The sequence below is a fragment of the Notechis scutatus genome, chromosome 15 (genome assembly GCF_049901735.1).
Source record: "Notechis scutatus isolate UNSWTSFEM ecotype Mainland chromosome 15, rNotScu1.2, whole genome shotgun sequence".
Taxonomy (NCBI): domain Eukaryota; kingdom Metazoa; phylum Chordata; class Lepidosauria; order Squamata; family Elapidae; genus Notechis; species Notechis scutatus.
Window position 1 is genome coordinate 10,620,717 of NC_142023.1, and position 9,953 is coordinate 10,630,669.

Genomic DNA, 9,953 nt, shown 5'->3' on the forward strand with positions numbered 1-9,953 from the left:
TCATGCTGGCGCTCTGTGTGTAGGAATCTAGAGTAGAACTACTTGTAAACTATTCCTCTAAATAACTGAAATGGTATATGGTCTCCTGCTTGAGCAGAGGGTTGGACTAGAAGACCTCCAAGGTCCCTTCCAACTTTGTTATTATTACTTTGTTAAGTAGCATCCCCTAATCTCTAACCACAGGTCAAGAAAGTTGGAAGTTCAAAGTGTCAAGAGGTTGGCTACTCTCAGCCTGCATTAATCGATGGAAAGCATTGCAATCAGTCCTTGTAACTCAATTTTATGACTGCTTCAATGATGCCTTACCCAACAAACCACAGATCAGCTTGACGTTTCCTGCTCGTGTTGGCGGAAAATCGAAGGTTGAGAATAGCGGGGAAGGCAAATAGCTGGAAGGTAGTGGAGCACACCCCAGGAGCTTGCTGCTGGTCACTTGCTGTCCTTCAAGAAAGAGGGGTCTTTTGCAAGTAACTCCAGCGGGCAACTGGATTTTAGCCTCCACTGATTGCATGGACTGGATCAACTGGCAGTTGCAAACCCAGGGATTTCTATGAAGAAGCAGGAAGTTGATGGAATCCGGGAGAGTCGGTAAGGTGGTCAGCCTGTTCTGGAATAACAAGAGATCTTGGAGGACTTGCAAAGGTTGGAAGGCTTCCTGGTTGATAAAGAGGATTTTATTAGTCGATAAGTCCAGCTTGGTCAAGGAAACCAAGCCAAGAAAAGCATCCATGGGGAGATACTGAATCATATTGGAGGAGACCACCAGCTCATCGAGCGTGTTTAAGTTCTCAAAAGTCCTTGGGGGAAGGTAGGTGATCCTGTTAAGGGCAAGGGAGAGTTTCTTGAGTTTCGGCATCTCCATGAACCACGTTTCCTTCAAAACGTCCAAGCTGTTGTTGGCCAGAACCAACTCTTCAAGATAGAGAAGACCCGAGAAAGCCAAGGGCTCGATTGTACAACTGGCCAGCTGGTTGTTGCTGAGATCCAGAATCTTCAGGAGGTTGACGTAAGGTGTGAAAAAGGTGAAGTCGGCCAAGGAGGAGATGAGGAATCCGGTGATCGACAAGAAATAAAGACTGGTGAAATTGCTGAAGGACAGAGGTGGTATCTCACTAAGGTTCCCTTGCTGTAGAAGGATCTGCTGGGTGGAACTTGGCAAAGCTATTAAGACTGGAAACGTCGAAGAGGGAAAACAAGGAAATGCTTAGAATGAAAAATAAGAGGTCGGTTATCAGTGTTTTGATTTCTGAAAACACCTGGGGAGAGATCGGGGAATTGAGTCATGGCAGCTGGACTTCTTTTCTTTTTTGGTTTCAAACCAGTTTTTTGGCTTGGAACCAAAGAAAGAAAAGAACTCCAATTGCCATGTCTCAACTTCTAGACAACTTCTAGATGAGGAGATGACTGAGAATCTTAATCCTGCAACGTAAAATGAAGATGCTTGGAAGGGGAGCAGAGTGAACTGAATCTACTAGAGGTCTCCAACTCTGGACTGATGCTACCCTCTGTCGTAAAAATTTCAAAAGAAAGCATCAAGGATGCACGCACCAAAATTGTAAACCTCAACAAACTGATTAAATCTGGTGTCTGCTGAACGGAACTAACTTTGGAGCCAACTCTTGAGATACTAACCTAGCATTTTAACCCAGGTTTGCTCCAAATGGTGTTCCTTCCTCCAGTGGGTGAAAAGACTGATCGAACCAGGGTTCCCAGTCTCGGCAATTTTAAGACGTGTGGACTTCGTCTCCCAGAATTCCACAGCAAGCCAAATTCTGGGAGTTGAAGTCCACACATCTAAACAGTTGCCAAGTTTGGGATTAAACCAGTCTTCCAGAATCCCCATAATTCCAGCCATTGTGATGATTCTGGAAAACTGGTTTAATCTGCTTTTTTAAAAAACCAATCAATAAAATACACTACATTAGATGAGGGGGGTTGGTTGTGTGTGTGCATAACTTGTGCTAATTCTCTTGTGGTCATTGCATTTCCCAAGTGGATAAACACTTGCAAAGCAGATCTTGATAAAACTGTAAGGGAACTTATCAGGCAGGACAAGAAGCAATGGGTGGAAATTAACCAAGAGAGAAGCAACCTAGAACTAAGGAGGAATTTCCTGAAAGTGAGGACAATTCACCGGTGGAACTCCTTGCCTCCAGAAGTTGTGGGGGCTCCAACACTGGAGGCTTTCAAGAAGAGACCAGACATCCACCTGAAATGATATAGGACCTCCCGTCTGAGTAAGGGGTTGACGAGGAGATTTTCCAACTCTGTTATTCTGTTAATCATCAGTAAATGATGAAGTGAGTTCAAACTGTTGCTTGCACATGTTTAACTGGGCTTAGGAGTCCATTCCTAGATGTTGCTAACCAGAAACTCTTCCATATATACCACCACTATGGCATGAAAATAGCCTGTAAGTTATCGGTTGACGGAAACCATGGGAGGAGAAAGGAACAGCTAGAAGCACTGAAGATGCTCACCATCTTGGAGTGAAGACACATCCTCACATTCAACTGTATCTATGGAGCATAGCTGGCAGATGGGAGGACAAGGAAGAACACTCCTCAAATCAAGGAACAACAGAGCCACAAATCCTGCGATACCTGCGGGATTCAAACACAGAAAGGCCACCATCTCCCTTGGAATGTCATCAGTTCCCCATTTCCCAGACAAGATCCCCAGACAAGAATGCAACAAATAAGGATGTCCACTTGCCATTCCTTTGCAGACTTCTCTTGACCTCATCCATGGGTGGGGGAGATCGGGTTCGCAGGACCAAGGACAGCTCTCAATTGTCCAACTCTTTCCTCTTGTCAGTGGCTTCCTCACTCCGAGGAGGAAGCAGTAGAGCTGAACGTTTTGCTGAATAAATACTTAAAGACCACGGAGTTTGTTTTAGAGAAGAGACACTGAATTCAGAGGGATTTCAGGAGGACTTTGAAGAACTTTGTTTTCGCTTGTACTGTGGTTTCGCAGACTGTGGTTTACTGAATGTTGGGTTTAGGGTCTGGTGTGAATTTAGGAACTGTGTTTTACTGAATAAACCACAGTGCCTAAGTTCACACCGCACCATAAACCCAACATTTTTAAAAAAAGAAAAATCACACACCTCTTGAATTAAAAGACCTCTTTTGAGTTATGCATACGGTTACTTAAGTGACTCACTAAGCATAAATTTAGTCCCCCCATGGGGACTAAAGGATACAAGAATCCTATCCTGTGTATAAATTGTGTACGGGGTAAACTGTATGGCCATTATTTCATTTTAGGGTGAGGCAAGTTGAGAAGAGAACACTCCCCCCGCCCAAGTTTTTAAAACTATCTGAGGAAGCAATTAAAATCCAGCCAGTTTACATTATTCATCCTTTGCTATTTTTATTCAGCCGAAAGAGCTGTGGTCGTGCAGAGATTTCAAAATAAACAATACACTTTTAACAGCCAGGTCTGCGTTACAGAAACATGCAAACAGAAGGGATCAAGGATCTTCCTCGTAAAACATTCACTCAATCAATACGTGCAATTAAACCATCAAAGAGATGGATTGGCTTGTTTCCTGAGTTCACCGCAAAGCAAATTTCGGATCACAATGAGGACAGAGAATTGGTCCATATTATAAAAAAACCAACAACCTGAAAAGTGGATTTTGGTGAACAAGACATCCTAATTATCCCAAACCACAACCCAAGTCGCTTATCAAACAAAATCAAATTACCTACCAATTTTATCATTAGAATTTCACCAAGGATGCTATGAGCTTCAAATGAGGATCAACAACATGGTGTATTGTTGCAATAGTGGCCAATATACGTAGCTCAGGTGTAGGATGAGGGTGAAGGTTCATTCTCTGAGCTTTGTGCAGGCTGGAGAATGAAACTCCACCCTCAATTTGGTGTATTGAATCACACATAAAAACAAGGAAAAGCTCGCCCATCTTCCCCCACCTTTAATAAGGTCCCACTGCAATTGGCAAGCTGGATAAACCATCAACCTAAAATTCACTCCTGCAAGGAGAAGGCTGTTCCACCCTTCAGCGTATTTTAATTATTTGTCCTCGTGGCACCCTTCCCAACCTGGTGGAGCAGCTTTGGGACTTTGGTCCAACAGCTGGGAAGATTGAGACTTCCCCTGAAATGCCAAGTTGAGGGAAGGCATTTAATCTCCCTCGGAGCCAGTTTCCATTCTCAAGATCATTTTGAAAAGATGCACAGCGGGGTGGGTTATTTTTTCCCCCAGAGAGTCATATGGGCCAATGGAGTCTCACCAAAGATGCACCTCAGGGTGCTTGGCACCACCCTGCTCACCTTCCAGAAGAAAGCTTCGGAATACACTCAAAGTATTCTAGAACGGCATTATGAGTTATTGTACAGATTCTTTCCCAAGTCTTGTCTTTTGATTTCATGGAACTTCAAAGGAAGGCGGTGTTCTACTCATGACCAGAGAGCCAGTCCTCTGGGTCATCTCAATTTCGGAGCGTTGCGTTAAAGGCCACTGGGACCTACATGGATTTGGTGGGTGGCTGGAGAAAAGCACAGCTCTGGTGCGTCAGCTTCCATCGCTCCCGTGTCCATCGGCCCCGATTCTCTACTACTTCATGCAGAAGGTTGATGTACTTAGATTCGTTTGTTGGCAACGCAGTGTCTTCTTCATATGAAGAACTGGCGAATGCAATTCTTGATGGTGGAGATGTGTTGGCTTTCTGGAGGTTTCTGGACCGAGAAGACACCGGCTTTGAAAATCGTTTGGATTTTAGCCCTGTGGATAGCTTGGCTGCTCTGATATCAGTCTGAGCAGTCTGCTTACACCCTGGAGGAACTGCTTTCTGAAGAGCAAGCTCTGGCAAGTCAGCTGGTCTTCCTTTGAAGTCTGACTTCGTTCTATCATCATTGGCTTGGCTAGTCTTGCTCTGAGATCTATGTAAATCGTGTTGACTTTGAATTTTTGTATCCAATTCCACCTTCCCTACATCTCTAGTTTCTGGATTTGATTCTTTATAAAGTGGAGGCTCCGTTTCGTTGGCTAACTCAGCCTGGTGTTTGTCCTCTTGATTGCCATCAAAGCACAAAAGATCCCCCTTCCTGGGAGATAGATGTAGCCACTCTTGATCAAATGCTGGTTTCTCCACCTCCAGCACCTCACCACAGCAAAGAGGGGAGAGCAAAGCCTGTGCTGTGAATGGTTCCCTGACACTCAACCCATTGGATCCTTGACCCCCAACCTTCCTTTCGAAAGGCCATGTCAACGAACGCCTCAACGGGTGGCTCTCCTCCTTTGAAGTCATGTCCCTTTGGGGTTTGACCTCCTGTTCCTGTTCTTCAGGGGCTGCAGTCACACTTAAATACAGGAAAGGTTCGGGAGGGACCCTGCTTTCCTTTTCAAGATGTGTAGAATTTCCATCATCTTGGATTATTCGGTCCGAGGCTTCAGAAGAAACATGAGTCTCTAAAGTATCTCGACATACTTCCACCACAACTGGCTTTGCCTTGATGTGGCTCTGAGATTCTACTGCAGAGAGTTCCTCCAGCTTCTGATAATTCCACAGTCCTGACAAAGGATGCAGGTCCTCATCTTCAGTATGGATTTTGTCACTCTGGGACCAGAGCGGCATTCTTGGTTGTTCCTGGTTTGCATCCATAGATGTTTGCTGTCTTTGGTAGAATTCTTTTCTCAGTAAAACAGCTGAGGCAGACTTGGCACGGATTTTCAACATTCTGTTTCCTGAAGCTGTAGTCCTCGCTTGGTTTTCCTTCTCTCTAGCTGTGAGTCGATGTTCTACAGAATCGATCTGAGTCTTGGGTTCTGGAGTGGGAGGTGGTTCCATGGCCTCTTGGCTTGGCCAGATACGTTTGCTGGCATATCTCACCAACCACATCCCAAACAGCAGGAAGAGGAAGGAAATAAATACTGCCAAAACAAGGAAGGAAAAATAAATTACTCAAAAATGAATCATATACCCATTCTGAAGTAAAGCATCCAGTGGCAAAATCTGAAGCAGGAAGAGGTATAAAAAATTCTGATAAACTGCTTAAGGTACAAGGGCAATAATGGAAGTGGTGAAAGCTAAAATCCAAAGAAGTTGTTATGTAAACTAGAATAGCATTGGGTAGATGTCCAAGGAAAACGTATTAGAAATAAATATATCTCCTTTAGCGGCTAGAACAGTTCTAATACTTTGGTCTACATTGGTCCAACAGACTTAATGATATCAATAAAGGAGAATATTTGTAGCTGAGGTTTGAAATGAGGGGCCCTTGGTGCACTCTGAGCTTGTTGTTTTCTTGCAGACATTTTAATTACCCAAACTAGGGTAGGAGATGACTAGATTGAGTCATAAATCATAGGTCACAAGAATCTAAATTCAGCCCACCTTGAATGCCTCTCTTATCTCCTGCTTATTTCCCTTGACTGCCAGTTGGTCAGATTCTTGTAGATCTCTTCAGTTTGCAATAAACCTTTACACTCATTTGCTTGAATCGCCTGATTTCCCTGGCACTCGACAACTAGGTAACACCATTAATACTAGGACTAGCACTGATGATATTATCTAGTTTGGGTCATGAAATGTCTGCAAGAAAACAACCAAGCTCAGAGAGCACCAAGGACACCTCAGACCCAATGATTTGCCATGGCTAAGTGGATTTGATGCTGGGTCTTCTCAGCCCTACTTAACACCTTCACCTCCTACAATAAAGGAGCATCAGGAATAGTTGGAAACACATAACAGAAATATTAAGCAGTACCTAAACAAGCCAGCAAAATTGGTAGTCCAATTTGATAGAAGCTGTTCCCCAAAGTCATTGACATGGATTCTGGTGTGCAGTTGAAATTGGAGATGTTCCAGACCTGGATCCCTTTCATGCTTGGTGGATTGTGACATATGACAGAAGTGGCATCCTGGAGCAGTGACATGTTGTACAGCTCTGTAAGAAAAACAACAACAACAGTATCCCAAAATCAGGACATTAGGTTGTTGAAGACTGTGATACATTGGACAAGTTTGCACAGTGTACTAACCCCATGGTTTGCTAAACAAACCACCATTGGCAGGGCTCACCTGGGAGGCTGAAAGTAGCAGTGGTGTCAGGCAGGAATGAACAGGATCACACATTGAGTTCCAGTTTAGATTTATTACTCCAGCCTATATACAAGAATCTAGTCAACTAAACTTCAGCACTAAATTGGCACTAGAGAAGAGTTAACAGAATTCAAGAGGGGTTGGACTTAAGACCATTTATGAGAATGTAATGATTCCAGGTTGATTCCTCTCTCGACTCCTACCCTTTGAGTCTGTCTCTTCTACATCTAGTTCATGAAACATCTGTGGAGATTCTCAGTCATCCATGTCATGGTTTACCCAAAGATGCTTTTTCCAAAGCAAACCTGGACTTTGTTTTTCCTAGAAGCCATTTTGCTTCTTATCCGAGAAGCTTTCTTCAGTTCTGGCTGAGTGAAGTGAACTAAAGAAGCTTCTCGGATGAGAAGCAAAACATCTTCAAGAAAAAAACATCCAGTTGCCTTTTGAAAAAGCCTCTTTGGGGTGGTATGTGAAACCTAAGCACTTTTTCAGTGGAACATAAAGATTAAATCTGGGTTAGGGGCAAAAATCAGTAGTTTATTCTATAATCTTTGCTTTTTTTCTTATTAAAAAAGCAGGCATTTTCCAGTGCCATACCTTGAATAAAGAATACTGAATCCTGATGCTCACAGAAACAGTTCCATGGGTTTCCTCCGAGTTTCATCATCGGCAGCCTTCCCATCCCATCAAACACATTTCTCGTTAAGCCGGTTAGATTATTGCCGGAAAGGTCAAGGAACACAAGCTTGGATAAGCTTCTGAAACTCTGACTGGCAATTTTGTAGATCTTATTGCCGGCGACATTCAGGGTGGTGAGGTTGGAGAAGCCAGAGAATGTCTCAGGTCCGATTTTGGTCATGAGGTTCTGGGCCAACGTTAGGTTCTTGAGTAAGCCTGGTTTGGAGAGCCAAGATGCTGTCACATAAGTTAGGCTGTTCTGATAGAGGCTAAGTTTAGTGAGGCCTTGGAAAGCATGAAATGTGCCACTTTCAATTCTGTGGATGCCACTGTTAGCTAAAGCGAGGCTGGTGACGGATGACAACGTTGGGCTCCTGAAGATGGTGGAGTTGAGCGTCCCCAGATTGGTTACCACAAAGAGAATGGATGTGAGGCCCGCAGGGAAGTCTGGAATAGAAATATTCAATGGGTTTTTCCAAGGCCATTTTATAAGCAATTCACGGTGCCTGCAAACACAATTGGATATTCCATCCCAACCCATCTTTGGAAGAGGTCTCACCATTTGGGATGGAAGAGCAGAAGTATTCTTTCTCCAGGACGCACTGCAACCTAGAGAGCCCAACGGACGTCCAAAGCAAAGCGAATCCAAGAATCCCTAAGAAAACAAGGAGAAGCTGGATGGTCTCTGAACACAATGATACCTAAACAATATTCAGTTCAGCAGAAGGCACCAAGATAAAAGTGATCAAGCGTGCATCGGGTCATTCAGGATAAAAGTAATGCTTTTGAAAAGTGTCCTAGATCTTGTACATTAGAAAAGGTCTTTGTTTAATTGCAGGAACACCTTATTAACGTGAAAACATTTTAACACTTGAGGTGCTTTTGTTGATCAAACTGATTTCTTTTCTGGAGGAGGAAGTATGCATTGAATAGTTTAGCCAACCGTATCTCTCCCCCTGAAAATATCCCTTTGTTCCTAGCACTTTCTCATTTTCTTCCTTCAAAATAGAGATAGCAGTTCTTAAATGGCATAAAGCAATCAGTTAATGGACCACATGCTCAATCTTTCATTGATCAATAGATTCAAGAAGAAGATAAATTATCCTTTTACATTTACAGGGGGAGAAAGGATATTTCTACAAATCATAGCTTCTTTTATTCAACCATTTTCAGATTGCCATTTATCTGAGATTTTTAAGGAATGGCTCTTGGATTCAGCAGTTCAGAAAGATGGGGGAATTTGTCTTTCTAATTGAACTAACTAACTTGACTTGGTTAGTTGATTCAAGTGAAGGTGTCTAATAGAATCATTTGGATGTTTGGAATGGAGCCGATGGCATCATTTGATCCGTCCTCCAGATTGAATGTTTGCTTGAGCAGGGGATTGGACTAGAAGACCTCTAAGGTCCCTTTCAACTCTGTTATTCTGATTAGAATGATTCACCTCTGAGTCAATTTGCACACACACACACACACACACACACACACACACACACAATGAAAGCAAGACAGGACCACTTACATTTCATCTTGGCCAACTTCTCCTTACCAAGCAGAGGCTCAAATTCACGTACCGTCGTCTTTCTCAAAGCATTAAAGGAGCTTCTACGAGAATAGCAGGTGCCAAACTCTTCATAAACCCTCCCAGATTGTCTGCCTGAAGCTCCTTTCAGTAACCGAGACAAGTTGAAACCTGCTGTGCATTGAGTTCCTCACTTCATTGGGGGTCTCCTCCATCTGTCTATGTGGCTGCACGAGTTCTATCTCCATAGCATCGCCATGGAGTTTCCCCATTAGCGGTAAATAAGTGAACCATTTCACACAAGAATGCTGCTTCAGTTCCTTTGACCAACATCTCCTGGCCTGACAAGTTGAAGATCTTTAGAATTATGTACCGTAAAAATATCGGCTTCAGGGGATAGTTATGCCCAAGGCCCTTTCCTATAAAATGTATTCTTTTATTCCAACTCAGTTTCAACCTTTTTTTGCAGTTGGGGTTCATTCGAGGAAGAATGCATTTATTCCATGCATTTCAGCTTTGCATTTATGCCATTACGCTTTATGGACAATAAGTTTTGCTACTGTAAATTAGCAGTGGCTAGTGAGTCTTATTGGAAAATGGCTTCCGGTCTCAGTTTGGACTCTGGTGGCTTGGAATTTATTTCAGGCCAGACTTCTGCCTGCTATGGAAGCCCACCTGAGC

The 9,953-nt window shown here is 43.3% G+C and overlaps 1 protein-coding gene across 1 annotated transcript; it reads right to left on the reverse strand.

Moving 5' to 3' along the window:
* Positions 1 to 3,621: 3,621 nt before the first annotated feature.
* LOC148129475 (uncharacterized) lies at positions 3,622 to 8,142 on the reverse strand. Its single transcript, XM_087943848.1, has 3 exons — positions 7,670 to 8,142; positions 6,738 to 6,917; positions 3,622 to 5,901 (listed from the first exon to the last, which is right to left on the reverse strand). The coding sequence occupies exons 1-3, from the start codon at positions 7,929 to 7,931 to the stop codon at positions 4,496 to 4,498; spliced, it is 1,848 nt and encodes a 615-aa protein (XP_087799974.1). The 5' UTR covers positions 7,932 to 8,142; the 3' UTR covers positions 3,622 to 4,495.
* Between the last annotated feature and the right edge of the window lie 1,811 nt (positions 8,143 to 9,953).